Below are 14,708 nucleotides of genomic sequence, written 5' to 3'. Positions count from 1 at the left end.
TGTTTGCGTCTTCCTTCAAACGCGCCGTTATTTTCCCCATTATTCTTATCACGATCCTGGCATTTAGAGTGAATTGGAACAATGATGTAGAGGAATATGCTTCCACAGCTGCGTTATTTCCTCTCCCTCCATCGAGATAATAATGTATTCGTCCATCCACCTTAAATCTTCGGATACTCCCGTACCTGCTTTCCGATTCTGCTCATCGGGATACCTCTATATGCGCTTGAATTATACGAAGGATTTTATTGAATATTAATGTAGGATATGATTAACTAAGGAATAAATAATAAGGTATGGTATAGCTTCATTATGAACGTTATTTTAGTGAGCTTGGTGAGTCTCTTAATGATATTTCTTATGCTTCGAAACCTAGGAGGAGATGAGCTTTGAGCAGAAAAATATACACTGTTTCTTAATGCTTTTCACTTTACACTATACTAAAAATATGTTATCAATAGAAAAAATATTAAATAGTTACTCTCTTAACAATGCAAAAGTACCTATGCCATTGGCAAGATTAAATTTATACTTAATTACAGCGAATGCATACATTTTTATTCACAATCAATACCAATTTTTGCATTTTTTTTTCGTTTAATCCCATGCATAACTTATAAAATTAAAGTATTACGAGAAGATTTTATAAGCCTTTGAGTTTCTTCTATAACGCGAGTAAAATTTTACGTAAATTACGTTAGTTATTCAGTAAATTATTGATTTCTTGATTAATACGTTAGAAGAACATATAACATTGATTTTGAAAAAAAACTTTAATGAATTTTTCGCTACGGTTTTGCAACTGTGAAGATCTCTTACCATTTAGCCTTGGCGAAAACAATTTCTCATATTGAAACCAAATTAGTAATCGTATAATTATACACCGTTGCCTATTACGAAACTTTTATCCGTGCTCATTCGCCATTTGATATTATGCATAGATGCATTCCTTATGGTATATGCTTTTTTACCTTCTCTATTCCTCAGGGATTTTATTTAAACTGTCTTCAAAAGTTTTAAAATATGCACGAAGCATTTTTAGAAAGGAAACCATAAATTGTACCTTTTTTCACAATTTTTAAAGAATGATTCCCCACCTAGGCTCAAGGAAATGAAGAGCACATAAAGGTTTCTCTAAGCCCTTGAGACCCGGATATGAACTTAGAATTGGGTCATTGTCTTAAAACGCGGCAATATTTTTATTTTAAATGGTAACTGTAATTACCTCCTTATTCTCTGAGAGTGGATTTAAATCCCTTGCGATGTGAAAATTGCTCAAAAATGGAAAAAGAGATTATTAAGAGTTTTTAAAAATTATTTTGTAGCTTGAGTTGGGAGTTAATTTTTATTCCGATGAACTTACTTTGATGTAGCTACTTCGTACCCATCTTATATCTTCAGGTTCTTGAGACGCATGGAAATGGAATATGTGTAAATAAAATTTCCTGGAATTACTTTTCTATAAAATATATAGCAGATCAAACCGTAAGGGATATTTAAGATCTCAAAGAGAGAGATTTTTTTCACTGGTTAGTGTTCTCTCTCTCGTCTGTACTTGTACGGGTTACATTCGTTGAATATTCTTTCAAAATTTTCTGACATTTATTTTTAAATTTTCACTGTGGTTTGCAGGATCGTATCAATTAGAAATTATATTTATTGTGTGTCATATTTTGTGAACACTGATAAAGGAAGACTTGTAAGTTCTCATTGCCCAAGCCCCATCTCCGAATCTCGATAATTGAGTGATTATTTGATTGCAACATTTCTACCATATACTTTCATCTTTGACTGGCACACCTTCCTTAAGTTTTTTTTCTAATTGAAGCCATATACAACGAAACCCTCATATCTTATATTGAATCGCATTCAACCCGGCCACGTTGCCAGAAACACTTAACTAAAGGCACTAATATAACACAATTATTCTTTTTAATTATACACGATATTGTTGTCTCTTTTAACTTGTTTATTCAACTGCACTGGTAACTTGTCAACAACGTTTTATCCTAGACAACCCTTTGTTTATTTATAAACTTCAACACTTTCCCTTGTTGATTTAAATTAACACTTCGTTAAAACAATTACTATTAACTTCAACAGGCACTAAAGGTTAAATTATGTTTTAAGTCGCATTAACAATTCTTATTTGCTGTGGTAACATATTTCCAAACAACACTAAATCCTTTTAAATTAAACAGATAAGGTAGTATTTATGTCACTAATGAATCGCATATAAGATTTATTCGTAGCTTAACCCAGTAGCTCTCATTCCCTATCCATCAGCTTGAATTAAAGTCTTCCAGTGTTGATAGCTTAAGCTTTATTTTTTTAGTTGATGTGGTCATTTTTATGAAATACTCATATACCTTATTTTAGAGGTGCTAGGGAATTAAATCATGCGGAAATTTAATGACCCTCAAATAGAAAACGAAGGGTTTTATAGCGAAAATAATTGAACAAGTTGTCCTTGAGCTTGGATCGTAGACCTCCAGTTCTAATCGCCGCGTGTAAAGTGTCTTAGAGGCTTCTAAACGGGGTTACGAACGAGAGGAGGGGTTTGATCTCGTAAGGCCTAACAATTTAGCTTGAAGAGGAGCTATCTTTGGAAATAGCTGGCGGGAAAAGGATTCCGATATCGAAGATATATATATAAAAAAGCGAAAGGCTTTGGCATGGGGATATGGGATCGAATGGAGCCGGCACCGCTAATGGAAATAGTGACCTTCCCTCCCACTCTTCCCTTCCCCATTTGACGCTGCTCTTCGAAAAATCTTCCGCTTCGCCTCGCACACGGCCACGAGTATCGCGACGCTACTCCACGGAGAGCCCCCGAATCAATTATGTAGCGGAGACCGGAGGGAATGGAGGGGGGAATGAAGGGATAATGGTGGAGGGACAAGGTCTCGCAAAGAGCAAAGTGGGAGGACACGGTGGCCAAGCAGGATGATCAGTGTGCGGTATGAGGACGCTCCGTGAGGGGTCGTAAAAAAGGAAGGCAAGCTCACGGAAGGAGCGTGATAGTGAATTGGTTTAGTTCGTAGAAAGTTTTTGGAAAGTGATCGCTTGTTAATGTAGTTCCTACGTAAAACGAAGTTTGCGCCATAGTCATGAAATTTTAAAAACATGCTCCTATTTCTGCACACCACTGACTTTTAGTCTTCGTTAAAAGTTTTGCGGTTGTTTGTCAGTACTGTTAAAAACCTTTGGTAAGTGTCACCGCCTCACTGTTTGCGGAATTGGGGGAAGAGGTACCTAAAGAGTGAGGCGGAGATGTATTCTAATGGTTTTCAACGATATACTTAATGACCATTGATTGTCTTCAAAATATTATTGGAATTATACATACTAAAGAATCTGCCGAATATAATCGAGTGTGGGTGCTTTAGTAATTAGATAGTACTCAAGTACCCAGATGGATAAATGAGTCCCAGGATAAGTACTGGACAGTGAAAACAATAAGTATTCATATACAGTGAAACAATTCATTCACGGGTACTTAAGGTCCTCAAAAATGTGTTCGTAATGAGAGGTGTCCGTAAGTCGGAGGTTTTCAAAATAAAACCTCATATTTGCGCTTTACAGTGCCTCATAAGTGTAATAGTGTGGGAATATAAGCCAGCTGAGTGAATTCCTTATAAATAAAAAACTCAATTTTTTAGGGATCGATCAGAAAACCCATTGCGATGGTGTCCGTAAGTAAAATTGCGCCTATAAAGTGTCCATGTTGGTAAGTGGGAGAGCACGTGTACTAGAAGTTTCATTCTTATATACATGCATATAATTCTGTCGGCGAACTGAATACTGTCCTTAAGTCAGATGTATCCATAAGTCACAGCTGTCCGTGAACAGAGGTTTCACTGCATTCTTCTTGTAAGTTATGAAGTATTTGGTATTCAGAGGCGGTGATGGTATCCACCTTAAGTCCCATGTTGTATTCCAAGGGACGCTTGACTACTTTCTGAGGCAATCAAGTATGTAACCATATCGGGAGGACTTTTACTATGGGTCTGGATAATTACCTATACATCTGGATATTTTTGTACCAACGCAAACACATGGGCACTCCATTACCTGTCTCAGTACTCCGGTAGGTACCTACCAAAGTAATCCGGATCCATCCACTTACCTCTACTTGAGTTCCCTTGTCACAGGTCTCGACCATTAGAATTTGGCATACAGTATCCAAATATTAATATTCTTAAGTGCGGCCTCGGAGTTACATATTATGCAGTAATAGAAGAAGTCAGGAATCGTCCAGGAGTATATGTTACAGGAGTATATGGACTATTCCTTTTGTTGAGAACCTTTTTTGTAACCCATACTGCATAACTACAATTGCATGGACATTAGTATGGATCAAGATATTTGAAGCACTACTTCATATAAATTGGATCAGTCTTTTTGAGAGCAAGCGAGCATGTAAGCGGGTTGTTATGTAGTGTTGATTTATGTCACTATGGTGCACCAAAGGCGAATTAAAAATGACATTAAATGATAAATTAGAAGTACGGTGAACGCTTGTAGCCATAACTAAGTAATTTTATCCATTATCATGTAAAAATTTAAAACTTAGTGCATCATATGTAATCGCCACCTCTTTTGCACCGTATCTTGTATGATATGTGGCACTATGTAGTCGAAGTTCTTAGTATTAATTTAAAGAGATGTTGCAATATTTTCATAGGATTTATTTTAACACGGCACGTTTTGTTTTCACAAACAATATCATCAATATTATGCCTTATATTTCTTCCTTAGTGCTTTAGCGGATGGGGTAAGAAGAAGGATAGGGTTTGGGTGCCGAAAAGTGGGGATATTGAAGGTTGTGAAAGAAAGGGTCGTCTCATAGGGTCTCGAAAGAGGGGCGGAGTGTGGGATATAGAAGGTTCCAGGGTGGATGAGGCATAATATTGCACTTGATAATGTTGTTTGCAACAACGGAATGCGTCGTGTTAAAATAAATCGACAGGAAATATTTCAGCGTCTCTTTTAACAAATCTTGTACTTGTATATCACTTTATATACAAACTAATTCATTCAAATCAGATCACACTTCTTTGAGAGCGAGTAAGTATGTGTGGGGTAGCTATGTAGTGTTGATTTATGTTTCTGTGGTGCTCAAAATACGAATGACGGATAGCATGGCGCCTTGCAATTGGGAGAGAGCATATTATGCAAATTGTGGAGCTGAGCGGAAAGTGACGACGGGATACGTTGCGTACCACGCTTTTCAACTGTCGTCAAAGGAGTTAATTTTCCTCCGAAAGAGGGAGGGAATATGAGACAGCTAAGTGTAACCTTTGAAAATTACTTCATCATATTCTTTCACCGTTAATAAACCGCAATCATGACGGTTTAGCCTTACCGGTATAATTTTTAGTCTGAATCAGGTTATGAAAAAATTGCGAAACAAATTAATGAAGGATGGATACATGGAAGGGTCGAGGAAATGTCATAGTCTCTCGTTGGTGTTTATAGCTAGAGGTTTGATATGGTGGTTTGGTAAAACAAACTATATATAAATAAATTAGAATAAAGCTGTACGATTGCATCCATGTACAAGTAATTTAATCCATTAGCAAGTATAAAATTAAAGTTTGATGAAACAAATTAATGCACCACCTCTTGTAAACTGGTAAAACCGTGCTTTAACGTTGCAAGAAATATCAACTTTTAACTAACTGAATTTTTATTGCCAAGAGATAAAAATGCTCTAAACAGGAACGTAAATATTTCGTGCATGAAATAACGAATTATTAACGTAATCAGGCTTATAGGTGGTGATTACGGACTACGTCCCCAATCCAATAGTATGCTAAGTAACTCGAGAAATTAAAATAAAACATTTAAATTTATAAAACATTTTCTCCATAGCACCCATTATTACGTCATAATAAAGAAACAATACGATTCGATGTGTGTATTTTTGTAGTGATGGGTCGGACGTGAACAACCGATATGAGCGATTGAGATCTTTTGTCTGATCGAAAGACAATCGGAATCATTCCTACGAAGACACAACCCTTTTGTTAGCTCACAACCGATTTCGTTCGTCGATCATTCGTGATTGTAATGTCGTAATTGTAGTGACCGATATTGGTCGTAACGACATCAGCAATAATCAGTGCTGGTAAGTTGTAGAGAAAGAGTAATCGCATAACTTGTAACTTTTGCAATATATTTACTTGTAACGGTAACTTTTTACGAAATTTAATTTTAATTATAATTTACTTCTGATGGTGAAAGAGGAATCGTTACTTTTGTTTTAAGGACTTAAATAAATGCTAGTCGTTATTTCTTTTGAGCATGAGTAAAGCTAACACCCCCTGCCGCACGACTTTTAGACGGCTTTCAGGGTAGTATTTAGATATAGAAGTAGATGTAGACTCACTCTGGTGAATGGTGATCGGTGATCGAAATAATTGAAGCGACCCATTAGTACCATTTTTATCCTCTGTATATAAGTTACACGCGTTACGTAATCGTTTCATTAGTTGTATACATCGCAGGATATGGATTAAAAAAAAAGACGTGATTTCGTAAAATTTCTCTATTTCGATGCATGAAATCGGGAAATTTTAGATCTCTTAACGTGGGACATAATCATAGAGTGCATTCCAATATATATCTATTTTCTAGTACCTCCATCATCTACCTGTGATACCACCTGTTCGGAATTCTGTTTTTTAATCTCATGATTATAAATCAGAAAGCCTAAAAACTTCTCTAGGTTGAAAAAATGTACTGGTTAGAATAAATAGTTTCTGGAGTAATCCGTTAGAAATATTTAATATTAAACGCAATGAAAGTATTTGTCTATTTCTCCTCTTAACACTCCTTTCTTTCTACCTACCAAGATTTCGGCACATATAGCCATTTTTGAGGCATTATGTGCCGAAACCTGGGATACAGAAGTGCATACATTATGTTAAATAAGAGTTAAAGGTCAATAAAATATAACTACATAAGTCATATTTGAATATACTGGAATATACCAGTGCATTCATTATGTTAAAGAAGAGTTAAAGATAAGTCATATTTGAGTAATTTTATGTTTAATATGAAACCACTCAGGCAAACGCGCGCAATCAAACCACCCAAGCGATTTACTATAAATAAATAAAAACTTATGCCACTGGATGAGTTGGCTGTCGAAGTTGTAACCACATATATATTTTACTTTGCCCTTTGAGAGGAAAAAAAACCACATTAACTCATTTCCTCTATGAGCATCTACAGCAAAATTTTAATGGCTAATAAGGTTCTTAATTGGGTTAATTTTTGTCGCGCTAACAAGGATTGGAAAGAATGATAAAGAGTTATAAGGAATTCAAACTCATTTCCTGTAGTAGCATGATGGATTAAAAATGATCTCAGGCAATGCATAGTTTTTGGTGAAATCATTTGACTTTGTTTCAGCGTTTCCTGAATAAAGTTTTTCTCAGGCTAGAAATATTTTTCCACTTTGAAATGATACAATTTTTGCTCGAATTTTGGCACATTTTGCGTCATCTTTAAATATAATTTAGTTGAACTGCAGTTTGTTCATCTAATGATGAAAAATGTTATCCAAACGAAATTGACAAAATATAATGCATGACAGTGTTTGGCTACGTGTGGCTACTCAATGCAACTCATAATATTGACATCATTTTCATATCAATGCATGTATTTTATCATTTTTGAAAACTTATTCCTACTTAATAGCATAGGGCTTAAGCAATTTAACGTGACCCATTGTAAAATATTATTACTAGCCTAAAATGCAAATTCCTCATATTTCCTGCATTTCCGGGTCAAAAAAAGTCACCTTAAGGTAAATGTGCCCTTTTGGATAGAAAGACGTCTAAAAAGTTGTCTTGTCCTTTTGCTTGCGTTTCTGTTGCATGAACAAGGTCGCGGTATTTCTATAATAGTTTCAAATACTATATAGTACCAAATATGAATTTAATTTTTAATAATATAAATTTAGTTGACATTAGTTGCAATATAATGGCCACAGGGTTGTGCCAACTATTTGTAACAATTTGGGGACTTACATTCAATGCTAAGGTTAAGTTAGCCGTGATATCTTAAATTGTGAATGTTTAACTCATCAAAGTCGCGCTAAGTAGCTGCTAAAAGCGAAGCTGCCGTTTCTTCGATTATTCGTGTCTTTAGGAGATGGGATGTATTGCAGCCGGAATAAGGAATTATGTAGGAATGATGTAACATCTTATAGCATACAATGAAGCCTTTCTTTCCTGGGTTTACGTCAGTATCCAAAATCCTAAAACCCTAAGTAAATTCTATAGCATACAATAGTCATTTGCAAACTCCTTTGCTATATTGTGGCTTTTGGGGGCCACGAGTGCATTGAGAATTGCCATTGCTAAGGAGACGAGTAGTAATACTTTTTCTCTGGCATTTAAATTTCGCTTATTCTATATGTAAAAATCTACGCTTCAATGATCGTAGTCACGACAAAATATTAATGGGCTCCTAAAAATTCACTTTTTAAACGTATTTGACCCCTCCTTTGATTATCAATGTGCAATATTAATAAGTCTACTTGTTCAGTGGCCAAAGGTTTATTCGCGACAGATACAGAAAGGTTCACACTTTCTTTCCTCTTTCCACGCTCTCTCTTCGTACTGTCCCTTCGAGAGCGGACTGTAGACTGCCAAGAAAAAAAGGAAGTCCACCCTCCCGCACTCAGCGCCCAGGAACGGCCCGCCGGCCAACCACACCAACACATTCAAAAAGGCGGCGGGAGACGCACTCCCCAAACATTCCGCCCGCCTCGTCTGAAGGACGAAAGAACTGTCTGCAGTGCACAGGGAGCAGTCCGCCCGCCATGATCGGCCGGTATCACGGCTACTGTCCCGCTGGCATTGGCAGCGGACTGAGTCTCACGATCGGACCTTGCAGCGTGGTATTCGCCATTTTCACTGTTACCACGCGAACTAATCCATCCGATCCAGGATGAACCTCGGTTATGCGGCCCAATGGCCACTTGGAAGGTGGGTAGCGGTCGTCTCGGACGATCACGAGCTGTCCTACAGTGAAGTTTTCCTTTGTATCACGCCATTTGGTCCTCTGCTGCAGGTGGTGAAGGTACTCTCGTGACCAGCGTTTCCAAAAGTTCAGCTGCAGCCGTTGAAGAAGACGCCATCTGGATAAGCAATTACCTGAAATATTGGGACACTCAGGTTCTGGAATTAGAAACAAAGTACCACCAATTAAAAAGTGGGCTGGGGTCAGAGCATTTAGGTCATCTGGATCAGAGGACAATGGATGGAGAGGTCGGGAGTTGAGACAGGCCTCAATTTGAATGAGAACTGTTGAGAACTCTTCAAACTTGAGGGTATGTTCACCAACTACTCTGAGAAGGTGATGTTTCGTTGACTTTACCCCAGCCTCCCATAGACCACCAAAATGTGGAGAATTCGGTGGTATGAAAGACCAACTTGTTCCATCATTGGCCAGGACTGAAGCAACTTCAGCGTAGAAATCCGAAGCTGCGCCGAACATCCTCCGCAGTTCCTTGGCGGCCCCTTGGAAAGTGGTTGCATTGTCGCTGTATAGCGTGCGGCAAACACCTTGACGTCCAGCAAAGCGTCGATAGGCAGCCAGGAACGAGTGAGTTGTGAGGTCGCTGACGGCTTCCAGATGAATTGCACGATGACATATCATACACTGCCGCGTGAGTTCTTTAACAAGTGCCACGTCCCCCAGTATCCAAGTCTGGCTCCGTAAAATATTGAGGGTAAGGGTAGGTCCGCCGTGAAGCGAGGAAAGGTGAGCAAATTGGACTAAAAGTTGGCTTAGATGGGATCTTTTAGGAAGGATGGATGGGTGTTTAGCAGAAAATGAAAGAGTAGAATTTTTTAGACGACCCCCTACACGAAGAATACCGTTTTCGTCCAGAAAAGGCTTCAGGCCCCGTAACGGATTACGCCTGGGCAGAGGCTTGCCCGCTCGTAGTAATTTCAATTCCTCAGAAAAGGCAAACGATTGTGCTAGCTGGAGCACCTTGCAACGAGCGGCAGCGAGCTCGCTAGTTGACAGAAAGTTGGTATTAGGAATCCGTGATCGTTGACAGCGCGCAATGAATCTTAGGCAGTAGGCCATAACTCTAATCAGCCTGGTTATCGAAGAGAACCGTTTCAATATTGCATTCTCTTCTGCAGCTTGAACGACGAATAGTTGAGGAACAATAAGAGGTTCAGGTTGTCTTGGCCAATTTTCCTGGGTAGATAGCAGCCATTCTGGTCCTCGCCACCATAGAGATGAATTTATAAGAGCATCAGGGTGTAAGCCTCGACTTGGGAGGTCAGCTGGATTCTGCTCTGAAGATACGTACTGCCACACAGCAGAAGGCAGCTCAGTTTGTATAAATGACACCCTATTTGCAATGAAGGTTTTCCAATAACTAGGATGCTTTCGGAGCCAGGCGAGAGTTACCTGGCTGTCCGACCACGCGAAGACTGGTAGCGACGAGAATGCTTTTATTTTCTGCAAATGATTGACCAAACGAACAAGGAGTGCGGCTCCGCAAAGCTCCAACTTTGGTATTGTTATAGTTTTAACTGGGGTAACCTTGGATTTTGCGGCGAGAAGAAATACTCGACATTGATTTGCGTCGTCAAGTACACGTAGATAAATTGCTGCAGCGTATGCTCTCTCCGATGCGTCTGCAAAGCCGTGAAGCTCGCATCTTGAGGTCGGCGTCGTTTGCAGCCAACGATCAATTCGCAGCTTCGAAAGTCTAGGAATTGCATTGAAATAGTTAGTCCATCGAACCTTAATATCCGTAGGTAATGGTGTATCCCAACCTATCTTTAAAATCCACATATCTTGCATGAGTATTTTTGCGACGACAGTGACTGGAGCGACCCAGCCTAGTGGGTCAAAGAGACGCGTCATCTTGGAGAGCACCGTCCTTTTAGTGAGAGCCATAGTGTGGATTTCTGTTACTCGCAGGTTAAATCCAAACAGGTCAGCTGTTGGCTCCCATATAAGGCCAAGAGTTTTTATAGGCTCCTTTGAGTCAATAGATTTTTCCTGCTCACATTCACGACGCTGTGAGGCACGTCGTTGCAAAAGAGCTGGATGGTTGACAGCCCATTTGTCGAGTTCTATTCCTGCACAGGCCAGCAGTTTCACTAGTTGCGTAGCGATCCTTTGAGCCATGAGTAATTCATCTGCTCCCGAAAAGATGTCATCGACGTATGAATCCTCGCGAAGGCAGGCAGCTCCGAGAGGAAACCGGTGCTCCTCATCTTCGGCAAGTTGAAGAAGGGAACGCATCGCCAAAAATGGTGCGCAGGCTGTGCCATATGTGACCGTGGTGAGCCGGTACTCCACCGCTGGGGTGTTAGGATGCGGTCGCCAGACAATTCTTTGCAGGTCCTGGTCAGCAGGATGTACCCATATCTGACGAAACATCTTTACAATATCAGCGGTAAATACGAAGCGGTGACGTCGCCAGTTGATTAGCACCAGCCCGAGGTCCTTTTGCAGAGGAGGACCAGATAGAAGAAAATCGTTCAGACAGTAGTGCTGTGAAGTACGGCGAGACGCATCAAACACAACTCGGAGCTTCAACGATGGGGTATGAACGACAGCATGATGAGGTAGGTACCAGGCCCGCTTTATCTGAGAATCGGAAGTTGGAACCTTTACCAAGTTCCTCATAAACCTTCATGAAGTCTCGGTATGCAGCGGCTATCTCGGGCTCCCGAACGAATCGTTGCTCAGTCGACGCAAGTGAACTATGAGACGTTCGACGAGTCTCGTCTACAGTTACAGGAAGCTCTGATACGATTGGAAGCTGAACGATATATCTCCCGTCCGACCCACGAGAGTGAGTATCCTTGAAGTGCTGCTCACATCGCTCATCCTCGGGGCGCAAAGTTCTCGTGGAGGGAGGAACTTCTTCTACTTCCCAAAATCGCTGAAGATCATCCAGCAGATTCTGTACAGCCTCGCAATGCAATGAGACGAGAGACCGACTTGGAGTGGATCCCGCCCGCCGTGACTCGCTCCCTACAGTTGGTCCCGAGATGACCCATCCAAGAGCAGTGTTCTGAGCGATGATCTGTCGGTGAGGGAATCTTTGCAGGCCTTGGCGTAGTAATAATCCGTAGACATCTGCACCAAGGATGAGGTCGATGGTCTCAGGCTTATAAAATAGTGGGTCAGCCATCTGCAGATTGGAGAACAAAGACAAATCTGCCTCAATTATCTCTCTTGTAGGTAGTTGATTCGTGAGCCGCGGTAGTACTAAGGCCTTAACTTCAAGGCAGAAAGATGGCGAATAAACGGAATACAGTGAGAGTTGAACGATGTTCAGTGCAGTGCCAGCCTCAGCTGCGCCGATTCCTGACAGAGGAATCTGCGTTCGCTGGCGGGGTAAATGAAGAAGCTGTGCTAAGACCTCGGTAATGAAGGATACTTCGGAGCCGTTGTCTAACAGCGCCCGAGCTTTTACTTGGACCCCTCGAGGACCCGTGACCAGTACCTGAGCCGTAGCGAGAATTACGGAGTGGATTGGAGCAGCCAAGTTGGCCGTGAGTGTGTTTACTGCTATGCCATTTGCCTCAACATGAGACTTTAATTGAGGTTCAGCCTCAGTATCTTTAGCAGCACACACATCGTTGCCAACCGTTACTGTATGTAACAAAGAATGATGTCGTCCACGACAAGTGACACAGCGCTTAACAGACTTACACTCCTTGAAGCGATGACGACCCAAACAGTTGAAGCAGAGGTGTAATTTTCGAGCCTCATCTCTCCGTTCAACAGGAGTCTTTTCTAGGAAACCGGAACAGACGGCTATATAGTGGTCCATTGAGCATATAGGACAATTACGGGTGCTTGTGGAAGATAGTCGCTTAGTCTCCACGTGAAAAGACTTCGCCCCAGACGAGGAAAATTTGGGCGTCGTGTTACTTCCTTTGTCCCAACTCGTAAGAGGAGCTATCATCTCTAAGGCACGGATACGACCCTCGAGAAACTCTACGAGCTCCCTAAAACTGGGAAATAAGTTTGGATTCGCTTCACTATTTGGTGTGAGATTACTCAACCGGTCCTTGGTGGTCAGGTGTGACTCCCATGATTTTCGCGATTCTTTATCCAAACGCTGAGCCGTGATGAAGACAAGCCAGTCGTCCCATGTTGCCACTGGACGACCCAGGTTCTCTAGCGCTCGAACCACCTGAATCGTTCGGTCAACTAACGTCCGCAATTCCGATGCTGACTCCTTCATCATCTTTGGCAAATTCATTAGAGTAGACAGATGAGTGTGCAAGCACAGTCGTGGATTACTGTACCTGGCTTTCAGGGCCTCCCAGGTCGGTTTGTAGTTGGCGTCCGTAACAGAGATGTTTTTTACAAACTCCGCTGCAGAATCCTTTAGGCACATCTTTAAATATTGCAACTTTGTAGCAGGAGAAAATCGATGCTCTCCGTCCACTATTGCTGTAAATAGATCGCAGAACGATTCCCAATCCGCAAATGTACCCGAAAAGCTCGGCAACGTTGTTCTCGGAAGCTGAATGGGAAGTTGGAAATTAGCGTGATCGGCCTGATCAGCTCCACCTTGTCCAGATGAGGTCGTAGGTACATCAAGTAACTGGGCGAGCATGGCTTTTAGTTCAGCGCACGTATCATAATAAATCTCCTCCGTCTTCTCATATTGTCCATCCACTAAATAACGCTCCTTCGACACGTCTTCCCGCGTCACCAGCTCAAAGTGCGTGGAAGTGTAATCGTTCCAATACTGCTTCAGTGAGTCGATTCTACTCTGAATGGCTTCCTTAGTGATATTTGCAGCGCCCTTCTTCTTTAAATTCGGCACTAACCTAGTAATTGCACGATCCCGTTGTTCCTGCTGCGCAATCAGTTGCTTCGTCGTCATAGACATAATGTTTACTAGGATCCTGACGGGTAGCCGGTATTGAAGTAATGCTCAAAACGAAGACGTGGGAAAGTAAACTATTAAAGTACTTTGCGCCTAAAAGTGCGCAAAACAGACGAGTAACAGCCCCGTAAGAAACTTCGCAAACCAGGGCGAGCAGCGCACAGCTGATTTCGCGAGAGGAGGGAGGATAGGAAGTCAGTGGGAGAAGAGAGGGGAGAGACAGACAGCGAGGTGAGGGGAAGTACAGCACGCTCATTCGCGGGGGAAGAGGAGTAGGGGCTTTTGCGAGAGGAGGGAGGATAGGGAGCCAGTGGGAGGGGTGAGATACACAGTCCACCATCCAAAAGTTTGGGTATGGGTTAACTCACTGCGGCGTGACGGAGCGACGGCACGAAGTTCACAGGCACCTCCCCGGTCGAATGGCAGTGTAATGCTCACTGTAATTCACAATTGTTCCTCTGCAATTGTAGCCTCATGCAGTACTTATCACACAGTCGCGAATAAACAGGTATCCGGCCCGAAGGACCATTTGTTCAGTGGCCAAAGGTTTATTCGCGACAGATACAGAAAGGTTCACACTTTCTTTCCTCTTTCCACGCTCTCTCTTCGTACTGTCCCTTCGAGAGCGGACTGTAGACTGCCAAGAAAAAAAGGAAGTCCACCCTCCCGCACTCAGCGCCCAGGAACGGCCCGCCGGCCAACCACACCAACACATTCAAAAAGGCGGCGGGAGACGCACTCCCCAAACACTACTTTTTATGCAGTAAAATTTGCTGGTAGGAATAATGAAGGTTGCAGG

At 41.4% G+C, this 14,708-nt stretch overlaps 2 protein-coding genes across 2 annotated transcripts; both read right to left on the bottom strand.

Moving 5' to 3' along the window:
- Positions 1-8,859: 8,859 nt before the first annotated feature.
- On the bottom strand, positions 8,860-11,433 carry LOC124159726. Its single transcript, XM_046535636.1, has one exon. It carries the CDS (start codon positions 11,431-11,433, stop codon positions 8,860-8,862), a length of 2,574 nt encoding a protein of 857 aa, XP_046391592.1.
- A 136-nt stretch (positions 11,434-11,569) lies between these two features.
- Positions 11,570-13,906, bottom strand: LOC124159724. The gene has a single exon (XM_046535635.1). The coding sequence runs from the start codon at positions 13,904-13,906 to the stop codon at positions 11,570-11,572; it is 2,337 nt and encodes a 778-aa protein (XP_046391591.1).
- Between the last annotated feature and the right edge of the window lie 802 nt (positions 13,907-14,708).

The sequence above is a fragment of the Ischnura elegans genome, chromosome 5, assembly GCF_921293095.1.
Source record: "Ischnura elegans chromosome 5, ioIscEleg1.1, whole genome shotgun sequence".
NCBI classification, from domain to species: Eukaryota; Metazoa; Arthropoda; class Insecta; order Odonata; family Coenagrionidae; genus Ischnura; species Ischnura elegans.
Note: the sequence above shows the minus strand (reverse complement) of the source record. Positions and strands in the feature narration are given on the sequence as shown.

What these genes read in the sequence shown, in the direction of transcription:
- LOC124159726 (XM_046535636.1), bottom strand. Translation starts at nt 11,433, where the DNA reads ATGTTTCGTCAGATATGGGTACATCCTGCTGACCAGGACCTGCAAAGA.
- LOC124159724 (XM_046535635.1), bottom strand. Translation starts at nt 13,906, where the DNA reads ATGACGACGAAGCAACTGATTGCGCAGCAGGAACAACGGGATCGTGCA.